The sequence below is a fragment of the Myxine glutinosa genome, chromosome 5 (assembly GCF_964187855.1).
Source record: "Myxine glutinosa chromosome 5, kmMyxGlut1.1, whole genome shotgun sequence".
NCBI classification, from domain to species: Eukaryota; Metazoa; Chordata; class Myxini; order Myxiniformes; family Myxinidae; genus Myxine; species Myxine glutinosa.
In genome coordinates, this window is record NC_136265.1 from 132345733 (window position 1) to 132361585 (window position 15853).

The following is a 15853-nucleotide window of genomic DNA, read 5'->3' on the forward strand; positions in this document are numbered from 1 at the left end:
ATGACGTACATGGAAGAGGCACACAAAATTATATGTAATATAAAAAGCTCTTTCTTACAACTGACTGACTCTGATATAAATGTTTAGTACCTTTCAGGTGAGGTAGAAAGCTAGAATTTTGTATACTGATGCAACTCAAAGCTAGTATCCCAGGAAAATCACAAAACAGTTGGAAAATATCTGTAAACGGAAATATCCACAAATAAAAGTCGGCCGGTGCAGACTCTCTCTGCTCACTCCAGGTCAGGCGATGAAGGACAGTGGACCTCACACTGGAACTGGTTTCTCGGCTAACAAGTGCTTCTTCCACCCCTTGTTTTATAACTATTTTGTAATTTATATTGGAATTTAATTAAATTACTTTAATTAATTATTTTGGAAGAGGGCCCTGGATTTCTATTTATTTATTTAAAGCTACTGGAAGGTTGTACCTCAGTACACAGATCGTCCAGTGTGAACAAATTGCTTAATCCCGCTTTGCGATATGTGAGCATCATATGATTAGATTGAGCATCATGTGAGATTAGGATCAGCATCCTGGTTTGACTCCACAAAACTATCTCATGCGGAGAACAAAAAATGTATTTGATCAAATTATTTGATGTTTGAGGTTGTGTTAACTTTTGTATAATTTATTTTTATCACCTGTCCAAAGCTCCACAGAATCCGAGTCAAGCTCTTCTCATGTAACAGATACTGAATCCTCTGCTTCATCGCTGTCTCCAGAAGAACTTCAACACCTCGAGGAAAAGTTGGAAGAAACAAAAAAGCTCATTTCTTCCATGCGTAACAAGCCTTGGTCAATGGCAAGGCGGATAAAAGTGCTCAGGTATTGCAACCTACTGCACGCTTTTGTCTTTGTTATTCTCATCAACAGTGTACTTTGGTAAAGTATTTTGTTTTGTTGTTAAATTTTACAACCAAGTGGTGCAAAAACTTGTCCTAAAGATTGATAAAATGAAGTTTGCTTGCATCTTTCACTCTTGGCTCGTTCAAAGTCCAACATGGGGCTATTTAGGCAGGAAGTCACTATCACAGGATCCATACATCAACTGAAGATTAAAAACTCCATCAACTCAATTATTTTCATCTGTATTAACATGAGGATGTGGAGGAGTGAGTTTGGTTTGAGGCTTGGCCATATATATATTGTTGCGAATATGGAATTTGGCCTCCATATCCGCTTGTAAATATTCCCCTATTTTCTCCGATACTCCCCAACTCTCCCTTACCCCATTCCCTAGTCCCATTGTCTGTAAACAACACCCATTAGAGCCGATCTTCCCCTTCATCCCCCCATTAAATGTCGTGCCCAGGTCCCCCGCACCACACGTAGACAATTATAGGACATCTTGCTAGTTATTCTTAATCTATGTCAGTTAAGGACTTGTTTCCATTAATTATGACTCTTCGTTGCACCAGAATGTGATTATATGGCACCTGTTAGGAAGTTTAGGACCTCCCCATACCTCTCCGCATCTCTTCCCCATGAAGAAGCGCCAACTACAACAACAACAACAAAAGAGGGGGGCGGCGCGGTGACGGCATGGGGAGTGGGCGTCCTCCTTCCGGCTCGGTTAGCCGCCATTGACCACGCGCTCCACGGGGTTACCACGAAGGGGCTCCCTGTCGGCCCCTCGTCAAGGGCGGAGCCGGTAACCCCCGCACCCAATGAGAAGCCATGGGCCGAGGCCATCTGGGGCGGCGCTAACGAGCCGAGGGCGTGTCACTCCCCGCCGGATATACGCGGCCCCGCGCCGGACGTGACGTGAGATGCGCCCCGAGCTTGGAAGGACAAGACGCCACCCTCCCGAGCGCTGAGCGACCTCCCCGGCATCTCCACCAAAGTCGCGACCCACGAGCGCTGAGCGACCTCCCCGCATCTGCTGGACACCACCGTACGTGATTCTGTCCCTGAGCCAGGTGCACCTGAGCCATCGACTGCCGCTTTCCTGGCCATCAAACCCCGTGTGAGTGAGCCTTGTCCCGCGTTTACCTGTCGTCTGTCCGGGGATAATATAAGTGTGTTTAAGTGCCCACCTTCCTATGTTTCCCTCTTGTCCCTGTAATCTAAACCTTCCGCAATTGTAATAACAACCTTTGAGAACCGTATCCCTGGTGTCGTGTCGTATTAATTCCAGCCGTGTGTCTTCTTTTTCCTTCATTGGTCTAGCATAGCGCGATTAGTCAACCCCGGGTGCAATCGGGGTAACTTGTGCAGACGTGGTCGTACCATAAAACCGCTCGGGAAATAACATCCAAGCCACGTCTGTAACAATTGGTGTCAGGAGTGGGATTCGAACCCGGGACTAAATTAGTTAGGCCCAAATTTTGGGAGGGAAAATCGATTCGGAGCGCGTTTCCCGCGCGAAATTATAACGGCGAAATTTCAATTTGTTTTACGAAAATAAAAAATAAAAACCGAATTTTGAAAGTCGCGCTATGGCGGATCAAGACAGCTGGGGTCCGGTAAAGGAGAGTGAGGTAGGGTCGATCCAGGACCAAAATGAGGGACAGGAGGAGAGCGAAGCAGTGAGGGCGGCAGGTTCGCAAAATAGCGCCGTCACGCACGAAGAAGCGGGCGCGCAAAATGGCGCCTCGCTGATCACCGCGCCAGCGACCGTGGCAGCGCCCCCGGTGGATTGGAATTTGTTTTTTATGCAAATGAAGGCCCTTATGGACAAGAATAATGAAGAAATGGAAAGCAGAATAATGATGGGAATGAGGGCTAATAGTGAGCGGTTGGGAAACCAAATGGGGGTAATGAGGGACGAAGCGAGGGCTCAGAGTGAGCAAATGGGGGTAATGAGGGACGAAGCGAGGGGTACCAGTGGGAAGATAGACAATAATTTTGAGGGGTTAGACAATGGGATAAAAGAGGTGAGACATGGGTTAGAGGGGGTAGAAAATAGAATGGCTGCCCAGGAGAATCAAATAGAGGGAGTGAAAAATGGGTTAGAGGGGTTAGAAAACAGTATGGAAGGCAAATTGAGGGACATGAGGGACCAAGCGGAAAGGGAAGTTAAACAAATGGAGCAGCAGATAGAGGGGGTCAGAATGGGGGTAGAAACCAAACTGGATGCTCACAGGGAGGAAATGGAGCAGATGAGGGTGGCATCTGGGCAGGAGATGCAAGTGATGGGAGAGGAGATCAGAAGAGGAGTGAGTGAGGAGGTCGGAGGAGTGCGCGAGGAGGTGAGGCACTGTAAGGAGCGCATGGAGAAAGAGGTGAGAAAGGGGACTGTAAAATTGCAAGGTGGTATAGAGGAGTTGACGCTGGGAGTAGAACAACTGACAGTGGGACAAAAGGAGTTGGGGGACCAGGTAAAGAAGAACACAGCGGTAATAGAGGGTTTAAAATCGACACAGAAGGAGATGAAAAAGGACGTAGGGGTAATTAAAAAAGAGTGTCAGACGGTACATGAGGACCTGACGAGGAAAATGGACAAGGTGGTAGAGGTAATGGAGGTTAAAGAGCGGGAGGTGCGGGAGCACATAGAAAAAAATAAAGTGGAGTTAGAGGAAGAACTTAAAGGGGCGCACGAAGAGATGAAGGAGATGAAGCAAAAATTAGAAGAAGTGGAAGAAGGGGTGAGCGAAATTAAAAAGCGACGGAGAGAGGATAAGAAAGAGATAAAAGAGGAGGTAAAAGAATTGGTCCAGAGTCTGTGTTCGGATCGTGATGATGTGCTCATTAACCGGATGAGGGATTCGCAGGTGATGGAGGAGAAGCGAAGAGGAAGAGGACCCGGTGTAAGTGGTGACCAATATGGTCGTGCGTATGATGCGCCAGGTGATTTAAGAAGCTTGGGGGTCGAGATGGACCCGGGTGTTCGAGAGAGGCCACTGGTGAAATGTGCGACAGGTCTGGTGTGCGAAAAAGGAGGTGTGCGAGGAAGTCCGACTCTGGGGTGTGTGAGGAAAAAGTGCGTGCCAAGGAGTAGTGAGGGTGCTGGCGAGAGTGAGTCGGTCGTAGCACATGTGCGAGGGAGCACATGGAAGCGTGGTGTGGTGAGTGTTACAGAGGGTGTGACGGGAGAGTGTGCGCAGGAGTGTGCGCGAGAAAGGTGTGTGACGGACAGGTGCATGGGGAAAGAGTGTGCTGTCAAGAGTAAGGGTGAGTGCGCTGTCAGGAATGGAGGTGAAAGTAGTGAGAGTGACAAGGAGCGTGAGTTAGTTGTGACAGGTGAGCGAGGATGTACACCTGGGATGGAAGGATGCACACCTGGAATGGTAGAGCGTGAGTGGGAATGCACGCTGGAGTTGGTGGTGAGGCACGTGGTTGGGTGTGCGAATGAGGGCACACCTGTGATTGTCACAGAGGAGGTGACAGAGGAGGGGGCGCGAAGCGGTGTATTGGTGAGGTGTGCGACCAACGAATGTGTGCCAAAGTGTTCGGTGGTCAGGTGTGTGACCAAGGCTGTGAGTGGAATGGGTGTACCGAGGTGTGTAAGGAAAGGTACGAGGGGCATGGAAACGGCTGGATGTGTGAGCAAGGAACGGGCTGCGGGGTGTAAGCGTCCAGGTGAAGCATCGACGTTAGATGGGGTAGAGTTGAGAACGACTTATAGCCGAATCGGGCCCTCGGTGCGTGCTGGGCCTCGCTTTGAACGGCCGCGTCCGTGCTCCACTAGGGGGAGCGGGCAGCCCGATAGGAAGGGTCGTTATGGCGACCACGTTTTGTTGAGACGTGCCGGCAGGTCGAGATCGGGACATTGGATGGCTCCGCGCCGAGGTGATGCGTGGGATCTCGGCCCGGGTAAGCCCCCGTCCCTGCACCGAGTGCCGGACGCATTCAGCCGCTGGCACAAAACAACCAGCATCCATTGCTTGGCTTTACGAAGCCGGGCTTTGGACAGGGATTGGCGCACCGAGAGGTATTAGTGAGTCGACTGGGTGATGAGGTTAGTGTTTTGGACCCAAAATTAGAGAAAAACAAAATTTGATGATTGGCAAAGGATTGGCAGTAGTGATTGGCAGATGATGGGCAGTGATTGGCCAAATTTTTGATTTGTTGAAATTTGATGTGCAAAATTGGTAGTGAGAGACCCCCGATGTGGTGGGATGGCAAATCCACCATCCCTCACAGGGGGGGGGCAAAGGAGCTATAGCTTATGGGGTGTATGGCAGTGAAAACTAGCCCGGGTGGGTTAGGATATTGTGTGTAGGGATCTAGAGAAGATGACCTTAGGTAACGTTAAGGTTAGTTAGTGACTGATACCTGTAGTGGGGACGCAGGTAGATTAGTGTGGATGATAATGACGTGGGAGCGCAATAGTTTAAAGGGACGACTGGGAAGCGCAAGTTTCAGAAGGGAGTAGTTAGCTGAGATGATGCCGTGTTTGTGAGAATTGAACAGGTGTGATTGCACAGGTGTGCAACTGGACAGGTGTGTGGAGCAGTGTATGAGTAGTGAGTGTGTGGATCAGCGCGAATGCGCTTGGGGAGAGAAGGGTGCAGGTGGCACCAGGTGTGAGAGCACAGGTGTGCAGGTGCAGGTGTGTGGAGAGAGTTGGAGTGAGTGGTACGGAGTGGTGTGCATGGTGTGAAGGTGTGGATGGGGGAAGAGTGGACCCCTTTCACGAGCACCCGGGGCGGGTAGTGTAAGTGTTAGGTAGAGGGTGCAGGTAAATTGTGGTTGGATATTGGCATTTGTGGTGCGGTTGCAGAATGGTGTTGTGAATGGGTGCATTAGTGTTGTGGAAATGGCTGGGCGTGTAGCCTGTTAGTGTGTGTAGTTGGTTGGGCACTCCACCACTGTGAGGATGTCGGCCAGGTGAGGCCGCAGGTGGGCTCTGGGAGCCGGTAGTTGTGAGTGGGTGCCTGAGGATCCCGGGTGTGGATCGGGCAGCCCAGTGCCAGAGAGGGCACGGAGTGGGGAGAGAGCCAGAGGGCCTTCCCCTGGTAGTTAGGTTAGGGTAAGGAGCAGGTAAGCTCGGAGGCAACTGCAGTGGTGGAGGGGTGCAGGTGGGTAGACCCACTGGGAGAGGTACACGCCACAGCCCAGAAATTGTACGAGGGCACCGGGAGATGAATCGGGGGAGTGAGACCCCAAATTGAAGAGCACCACAGTTTGGCCAATGGGAATTGGTTTTTAGAACCCATAGTGTAAGAGGGCCAATGGTTTGGCCGGAGAGAGACCCCGGGTAGTGTAAAGTTGTTAAAGTCATTTAGGAGATAGTTAGGATTGATGAACCTGTCGCACCATACGCAGCCACTTACCTGTGGTGATGATGATGACTCCACACCTGTGTTTTCTTTGTTTGTTGCAGGAGATGAATCGCTGTGTGGATTTGTGAGACGCATCACGACGTGGATGAGACATTGGGGTGATTCCATCTCTCCCTCCCTAGGAGGGACTGATGATGAATTGGTAATGGCAAATTTTGATGTTGAGTTGAAAATGGCAAATTTTGATGAGAGTTGAAAATGGCAAATTTGATTGGTTAGGAGGGAGAGAAGACGAATTTGGTATATGGGAGGAACGGGGAAGACAGTAGGGATGTTGTTGATTTGTAAAGTAGATGTTTATGGGTAGTGTTGTGTTTTGTGGATACAGTAAGGGGTAAGGGAGGGGCCATGTAGGTTACCTGGTGGGGGGGGGGGCGTACGATAGGAACGTACCTGTCTCACCTGGTTCCCATGTGCCCCCAGTGTGCATCACCTTACATTGCGTGCACTTTTGCGCCCTTACCACCTTACTCACTTGTTGCTTCTTTTGTCTCCCACCTCCGAGGATCTGGCTTTGGGGAAGAGAGAGAGGAGAGAGAGGTGCTGGCTGCGCAGTTGTGGGCCTGCACTTTCGCTGTTCGCTGCCTGGATCGATACACCATATGGACCGCAATGGTTGTGGCCACCCACAATGGACCGCAGCTCTTTTGCGGCCAAGCACCACCCGTGGAAGGACCTATGGGTCAACGTGGCACCTATGCCATACAGGTGAACCACTTTTAGTTGACACCAAGTGCACCACAAGAAGAGCAAGAGACACCTGCAGGGTTAGGGGTTGTCGCATTTATTTTTAATCATTGAACAATGGTGACTGCACCGATTGGTGGTGGGGTGGTGCTGTTGATGCTCGGAAAGGGTGCTCTGCACGTTATTAAAGGCCGTCGGCCACAGAGCACTCGTGGGTTGGTGTATCGATGTTGGCAAGCGCGCTCTCTCTATGCATAACATCTGCATGTGTTCCTCCAAAGACAGGTCCTGGATCGTAGTGTAAATATCAGCGTAGTCTTGTAAATAATGCTCCCTACCGGCTGTATGTTTAGTTTGAGAATTCTTTCCGGATTCGGTTATCCTGTGGGTGTGTTTCTGAGAGGAGAAGGGTGCAACGTCGCAGGGGGACATATTTACTCATTTGTGCATATCTATAAAACTGTCGCACTCAGGGTAGAGTTAATAGTAGAGGGAACTACATTGCGTGCCACACTAAAGTAGGTAAAAATTTATCGGGTCGGGACGCCCCGAGGGTAGAGAAGGGTGCAATGTTGCGAATATGGAATTTGGCCTCCATATCCGCTTGTAAATATTCCCCTATTTTCTCCGATACTCCCCAACTCTCCCTTACCCCATTCCCTAGTCCCATTGTCTGTAAACAACACCCATTAGAGCCGATCTTCCCCTTCATCCCCCCATTAAATGTCGTGCCCAGGTCCCCCGCACCACACGTAGACAATTATAGGACATCTTGCTAGTTATTCTTAATCTATGTCAGTTAAGGACTTGTTTCCATTAATTATGACTCTTCGTTGCACCAGAATGTGATTATATGGCACCTGTTAGGAAGTTTAGGACCTCCCCATACCTCTCCGCATCTCTTCCCCATGAAGAAGCGCCAACTACAACAACAACAACAAAAGAGGGGGGCGGCGCGGTGACGGCATGGGGAGTGGGCGTCCTCCTTCCGGCTCGGTTAGCCGCCATTGACCACGCGCTCCACGGGGTTACCACGAAGGGGCTCCCTGTCGGCCCCTCGTCAAGGGCGGAGCCGGTAACCCCCGCACCCAATGAGAAGCCATGGGCCGAGGCCATCTGGGGCGGCGCTAACGAGCCGAGGGCGTGTCACTCCCCGCCGGATATACGCGGCCCCGCGCCGGACGTGACGTGAGATGCGCCCCGAGCTTGGAAGGACAAGACGCCACCCTCCCGAGCGCTGAGCGACCTCCCCGGCATCTCCACCAAAGTCGCGACCCACGAGCGCTGAGCGACCTCCCCGCATCTGCTGGACACCACCGTACGTGATTCTGTCCCTGAGCCAGGTGCACCTGAGCCATCGACTGCCGCTTTCCTGGCCATCAAACCCCGTGTGAGTGAGCCTTGTCCCGCGTTTACCTGTCGTCTGTCCGGGGATAATATAAGTGTGTTTAAGTGCCCACCTTCCTATGTTTCCCTCTTGTCCCTGTAATCTAAACCTTCCGCAATTGTAATAACAACCTTTGAGAACCGTATCCCTGGTGTCGTGTCGTATTAATTCCAGCCGTGTGTCTTCTTTTTCCTTCATTGGTCTAGCATAGCGCGATTAGTCAACCCCGGGTGCAATCGGGGTAACTTGTGCAGACGTGGTCGTACCATAAAACCGCTCGGGAAATAACATCCAAGCCACGTCTGTAACAATATATTGTTACGTTTGTAGGGGGTAGGCAATACCTTAGTCCAAGTAGGATGCATAGGTAGTGTGCTCCGACTGTAGTGAAGAGGAAGAAACCCCATGTAATAAGTAGGAAATTTGTGTCGACCGTATGTTGTGGAAGAGCTTGTATCTTCGTCCCCATAACAGGGGTGGGGACGAAGATTATGTTTTCACCCCTGTCTGTCTATCTTTCTGTCATCAGGATATCTCAAAAAGGTATGGACAGATTCGGACGAAACTTGGTGGTCAGGTTGCGTGTGTGACGAGGACGAATCAATTAGATTTTGGTGAAGATGTGAATCCCGATCTGCATACGGATACTAGAATAAAAGAAATTTAAGTGATTATTGACCACAAGCTACACTACCAGTCAAAAGTTTAGGTACACCCAACATTTTTTGATATTTTACTGTTTAATGTGCAAAATGAACATAAGATGTGAACAAAACTCTTACCAAAGATATATCTGCTTATCTGCTGATAATATATTGTGCTTCAATGCATCTTTCTTGTGCGAAACATAGGTTTAAAGCAATTTCGAAGGAGGCCTTGAAAAGAAGGCCTTGAAACAGTTGCAATGCTGGAGATGTTTAGCTTGGCTCTAATTTCCGGTGCTGTAAGACATCTATTGCGCAGACTGGTGACTCGGATTACTTGTCTTGATATTCTGTTGTGATTATTGGTCGACCAGAACGTTTTCTATCGCATTTTTACTAGTTTCATTATGTCATTTAATGGCACAAGCAACGGCATTTACTGACACTTGTAATTTTTTTGCAATTTGTCTCAATGATCGGCCTTCTTTTCTCGAAGTTACAATTGCCTGTCTTTTTTCTGGCATTAGCTGAGCTTTGGCACCCATGTTCATGCAATCTGAAACACAAAAACACAAACTCAAAAGATTGTATGGCTGGCCTTTCTGTAAACATTTTTTGCAACGCCTGGCAATAATAGACATTGCATGTGATGAAGAAACTAAGCACAAACATTCATTCCACACAGAGCAGAGTATTTGTAAACAGTTTTTGCTCCTGAGATGAAACGTTAATAACATTAACTTCGCGTTTCAGTTTGGATTTAGTATTGCACTTTTCGACCTATTTCCAAAAATTGCTTTAAACCTACGTTTCACACAAGAAATCTGCATTGAAGCACAATATATTATCAGTAGATAAGCAGATATATCATTGGTAAGAGTTTTCTTCACATTTTAAACTTTTGACTGGTAGTGTATATGTAACATCCACCAACTAATGCTGGCAGATGGTACACCCCGTTTAACGTCCATTAATTCGTATGTGATGGCCGCTTGACATCCAAGAGATGCTCTGAAAATGAATTTTTAAAATAATTTTCTTTATTTTTTTTTCACAATTTTTTTTCCAAACAATAATATCTTTTCATTTTGTAGAGAATGCCAGCAGTTTGTGGAGAAGTATGAGGGCGCACTCGGAAAAGGTAAAGGGCGTAAGTTATACGCTTACAAAGTTCTCATGAAGAAGGTGAGTGAACTTGAAAATGTTGGATGTTTTGTAAAAATTGAGCAATTTTTTTTGCTGCTTTTAATAACTTTAAAAAATAAATCCCAAACATTTAATCAATCCATGTATGCACAAGCATATTTAAAGGAAGCATTTTAAATACAGCACATTACAAATATAACAACAAGCCATGAGAAGCTATCTCAGTTTCCCAATTCTATAGTTCACTCTGATATTGCTTGTTTCACTTGTCAACAAAGAAATATATGAAGTTCCAACGTGATTTTGAAAACTTCAAAACAGCATGTATTCCGTGGGAAATGAAGATCAAAGAGATTGAAAGTAAGTTGCATTTTTTTTCTTTTGCAGAAATAATGAATGTATTATATGATCTAATGCGTATAATAAATTGTGGCATGATGCGGAATTAATTTTATCCTTCCTATATGATATGCATGGCTGGTAGGATATCCCAGAGGTTTGCACTTTCTCCTCTGACTGATCTAGCCTGGGTTCAAATCTCCACTCAGCTATAAACTTCCATCCTAGTGTTACACGTGCAGGGCAAGGCATCAATGTGAGCGACTTCCGTCGGATGTAGGGACGTTGGTGGAGGTTAACGACCCTATTGGATCGTGCAAGGTGTCTTTTGCGAAGAGGAGGCGAGTTTTCACAGGCACCCTGGCTAAATCCTAAATTCCTACCACTTTGTAATGTGTGAGGCTTGGCCAGCCTGTTTGTGAAAGGCTGGGCTAAATTTACCCTTCGGATGACCCCACACAAAATGTGGGATTAATTGGGGAGATTTGATTAATTAATTAATGAACTAAAGAAAATTTTAGGACTTAATTTTAATTAAACTTTTAATTAATTTAATTAATTAATTCATGGTGTAGTGGTAACAGTAGTCGTCATAGATAATGAAAATTAGTACACCATATTCAGTGTCATTACCCAATGGTCAAATGACACTCAAGCGCTACTTCCACCAATTGGCGGCCCTCTGTAGTGTCAATTATAGGATCCCTACAACCCAACATCAATAGAAAGAAAATAGCTTTAAAATTTATTAATGAAAATATGAATCATTTGTATTCACATATTACGTATGTGCAAAGTGTACATAACATTTATTGATTCTGATTACCAGGTCATTTTGGATCTTCGGTTGCCTCGTATTTTATTTTCCTGCGCTGGATGTATGGAATGAATTTGGTCTTGTTCGGCCTCACATTTGGTCTGATCATGGTTCCGGAGGTAGGTCTTTCTCCGGGTTTGAAATTGTCAATCAGGTGTGCTTATGATGTTCATCACAATTCTTTGAATCTTGTCAATTCCAAAATGATGATTTGACCTGTATGGTTTAGGGACAACTATTTTGAGCCTAAGTGTTTAACACAATATATTGATGATTTAAGATCTCTGCAGATGAGTGGTATGGATGTCTTGTTTGTCCAGTTGTTGATGGGTAAACCGTATGGAAGCATCCCTCGCAAGACGGTGCCACGGAACTCCACAGACACGGCCATGGACATTGCTACTTTGTGGAACTTCCGGGTAAAATTCCATGGAATCAAAATCATTATATTTGTTTCCCACCTATGTCTGTTACATCTATATCAAGTTAGCCGTGTTATATTAACGAGCAGTTGTAAAAGCGCTGCTGTATTCGCTGCATTTGTGAAGTCAGAACAAATACTTCCATTAATATATTTGACAGCCATTTCTACCTGTCGTTTTGCTGCCGGTTTTAATCTAACTAGGGCATGCCCGTACTATATATATGCCCGTACTATATATCTATCTAAAATTATATCCCCCCCCTCTATTTACATGAAATGTTTTGGTCCATTCGCAACGCCAAAGCGAACGGCGAACGGCTTGCGAGTACAGTGACAATCCCCCCCCTCTATTTACATGAATGGTTTGGTCCATTCGCAACGACCACAGAACCCCCCCCCTCTATTTACATGCAATGGTTTGGTCCATTCGCAACGCCAAAGCGAACGGCGAACGGCTAAATCGCCATAGCTCGGTAAGTACTTGTCCGATTAATTTCAAACCTTGAAAAGGCACATCCTCGGGTCCCCAGCAATATACCTGGCAAGTTTCAAGTATATCGGACCGGTAGTTGTCGAGAAATCGTTGTCGCATACATACACACACACATACACACAGAGATTAATGGAATTATAGATAGATTATGAAATGTTGTATCTCACAAACATTCTGCTCTATTCACCATATCATTTGCTGAGGTCAAATTGCTTATGCTTGGAAATCAGCTAGCATTGCTTGGAAGTCTTCTAGCGTTGCTTGGAAGTCAGCTAGTGTCGCTTGGAAGTCAGTTAGTGTCGCTTGGAAGTCAGCTAGTGTCGCTTGGAAGTCAGTTAGTGTCGCTTGGAAGTAAGCTAGCATCACTTGGAAATCAGTTAGCGTCGCTTGGAAGTAAGCTACCGTCGCTTGGAAATCAGCTAGCGTTGCTTTGAAGTCAGTTAGCGTCGCTTGGAAGTCAGTTAGCGTCGCTTGGAAATCAGCTAGCGTCGCTTGGAAGTCAGCTCACGTCGCTTGGAAATCAGCTAGCCTCGCTTTGAAGTCAGCTAGCGTCGCTTGGAAGTCAGTTGGTGTCGCTTGGAAGTAAGCCAGCGTCGCTTGGAAATCAGCTAGCGTCGCTTTGAAGTCAGCTGGCGTCACTTGGAAGTCAGTTAGTGTCGCTTGGAAGTAAGCTAGCGTCACTTGGAAATCAGCTAGCATCGCTTTGAAGTCAGTTTGCGTCGCTTGGAGGTCAGCTAGCATTGCTTTGAAGTCAGCTAGCGTCGCTTGGAAGTCAGCTAACGTCGCTTGGAAGTCAGCTAACGTCGCTTGGAAGTCAGCTAACGTCGCTTGGAAGTCAGCTAACTTCGCTTGGAAGTCAGCTAACGTCGCTTTGATGTCTGCTAACGTCGCTTGGAGGTCAGACAGAGTCACTTGGAAGTCATCTAGCGTCACTTTGAAGTCAGCTAGCATCGCTTGGAAGTCAGCTAACGTCGCTTGGAAGTCAGCTAACGTCGCTTTGATGTCTGCTAACGTCGCTTGGAGGTCAGACAGAGTCACTTGGAAGTCATCTAGCGTCACTTTGAAGTCAGCTAGCATCGCTTGGAAGTCAGCTAACGTCGCTTGGAAGTCAGCTAACGTCGCTTGAAGTCAGCTAACGTCGCTTGGAAGTCAGATAACGTCGCTTGGAAGTCAGCTAGCATCTCTTGGAAGTCAGCTATCGTCGCTTGGAAGTTAGCTAGCATTGCTTGGAAGTCAGCTAATGTCACTTGGAAGTCAGCTAGTGTCGCTTGGAAGTCAGCTAGTGTCACTTTGAAGTCAGCTAGCATCGCTTGGAAGTCAGCTAGCATCACTTGGAAGTCAGCCTGCGTCGCTTGGAAGTCAGCTAGCGTCGCCTGGAAGTCAGTTAATGTCACTTGGAAGTCAGCTAACATCACTTGGAAGTCAGCTAATGTCACTTGGAAGTCAGCTCACCTCACTTGGAAGTCAGCTAGCATCGCTTTGAAGTCAGCTAGCATCGCTTGGAAGTCAGCTAGCATCGCTTGGAAGTCAGCTAGCATCGCTTGGAAGTCAGCTAGCGTCGCTTGGAAGTCAGCTAGCGTCGCTTGGAAGTCAGCTAGCATCTCTTGGAAGTCTGCTAGCATCGCTTGCAAGTCAGCTAGCATCGCTTGCAAGTCAGCTAGCATCGCTTGGGAGTCAGCTAGCATCGATTGGGAGTCAGCTAGTATCACTTGCAGGTCAGCTAGCATCACTTGGAAGTCAGCTAACATCACCTGGAAGTCAGCTAGCATTGCTTGGAGGTCAGCTAGCATTGCTTGGAGTTTAGCTGGCATCGCTTGTAAGTCAGCTGGCATCGCTTGTAAGTCAGATGGCATCGCTTGTAAGTCAGCTAGCATTACTTGGAAGTCAGCTAGCATCGCTTGGAAGTCAGCTAGCATCTCTTGTAAGTCAGCTAGCATCTCGTGGAAGTCAGCTAGCATCTCTTGGAAGTCAGCTAGCATCGCTTGGAAGTCAGCTAGCATCTCTTGTAAGTCAGCTAGCATCACGTGGAAGTCAGCTAGCATCGCTTGGAGGTCAGCTAGCATTGCTTGGAGGTCAGATAGCATTGCTTGGAGATCAGCTGGCATTGCTTGGAGGTCAGCTAGCATGACTTGGAAGTCAGCTAACATCACTTGGAAGTCAGCTAGCATCGCTTGGAGGTCAGCTAGCATCACCTGGAAGTCAGCTGGCATCACTTGCAGGTCAGCTAGCATAGCTTGTAAGTCAGCTAGCATCTCTTGTAAGTCAGCTAGCATCACTTGTAAGTCAGCTAGCATCGCTTGCAAGTCAGCTAGCATCGCTTGCAAGTCAGCTAGCATCGCTTGGAAGTCAGCTAGCATTGCTTGGAGGTCAGCTAGCATCGCTTGGGAGTCGGCTAACATCACTTGGAAGTCTGCTAGCATCTCTTGGAAGTCTGCTAGCATCTCTTGGAAGTCAGCTAGCATCTCTTGTAAGTCAGCTAGCATCACTTGGATGTCAGCTAGCATCACTTGGAGGTCAGCTAGCATCACCTGGAAGTAAGCAAGCATCAACTGGAAGTCAGCTAACATCACTTGGAAGTCAGCTAGCATCACTTGCAGGTCAGCTAGCATAGCTTGTAAGTCAGCTCGCATCTCTTGTAAGTCAGCTAGCATCACTTGTAAGTCAGCTAGCATCGCTTGCAAGTCAGCTAGCATCGCTTGCAAGTCAGCTAGCATCGCTTGGGAGTCAGCTAGCATCGATTGGGAGTCAGCTAGTATCACTTGCAGGTCAGCTAGCATCACTTGGAAGTCAGCTAACATCACCTGGAAGTCAGCTAGCATTGCTTGGAGGTCAGCTAGCATTGCTTGGAGTTTAGCTGGCATCGCTTGTAAGTCAGCTGGCATCGCTTGTAAGTCAGATGGCATCGCTTGTAAGTCAGCTAGCATTACTTGGAAGTCAGCTAGCATCGCTTGGAAGTCAGCTAGCATCTCTTGTAAGTCAGCTAGCATCTCGTGGAAGTCAGCTAGCATCTCTTGGAAGTCAGCTAGCATCGCTTGGAAGTCAGCTAGCATCTCTTGTAAGTCAGCTAGCATCACGTGGAAGTCAGCTAGCATCGCTTGGAGGTCAGCTAGCATTGCTTGGAGGTCAGATAGCATTGCTTGGAGATCAGCTGGAATTGCTTGGAGGTCAGCTAGCATGACTTGGAAGTCAGCTAACATCACTTGGAAGTCAGCTAGCATCGCTTGGAGGTCAGCTAGCATCACCTGGAAGTCAGCTGGCATCACTTGCAGGTCAGCTAGCATAGCTTGTAAGTCAGCTCGCATCTCTTGTAAGTCAGCTAGCATCACTTGTAAGTCAGCTAGCATCGCTTGCAAGTCAGCTAGCATCGCTTGCAAGTCAGCTAGCATCGCTTGGAAGTCAGCTAGCATCGCTTGGGAGTCAGCTAACATCACTTGGAAGTCAGCTAGCATCACTTGGAAGTCAGCTAGCATCGCTTAGAGGTCAGCTAGCATCACTTGGAAGTCAGCTAGCATTGCTTGGAGGTCAGCTAGCATTGCTTGGAGGTCAGCTAGTATCACTTGGAGGTCAGCTAGCATCACTTGGAAGTCAGCTAACATCACTTGGAAGTCAGCTAGCATCGCTTGGAGGTCAGCTAGCATCACCTGGAAGTAAGCTAGCATCACTTGGAAGTCAGCTAACATCACAT

General features: G+C 47.5%; 1 protein-coding gene across 1 annotated transcript in view; it reads left to right on the forward strand.

Annotated features, from left to right (window-relative positions):
• The window catches only part of LOC137428075 (transmembrane channel-like protein 1), a 55569-nt gene that overhangs the window by 13761 nt on the left and 25955 nt on the right, over positions 1-15853 (forward strand). The window contains exons 3-7 of the mRNA XM_078777412.1: positions 656-829; positions 10044-10134; positions 10374-10455; positions 11264-11370; positions 11572-11670. Of these exons, the coding sequence (XP_078633538.1) occupies positions 656-829; positions 10044-10134; positions 10374-10455; positions 11264-11370; positions 11572-11670 (553 nt within the window). The remainder of the gene's footprint in view (positions 1-655; positions 830-10043; positions 10135-10373; positions 10456-11263; positions 11371-11571; positions 11671-15853) is intronic.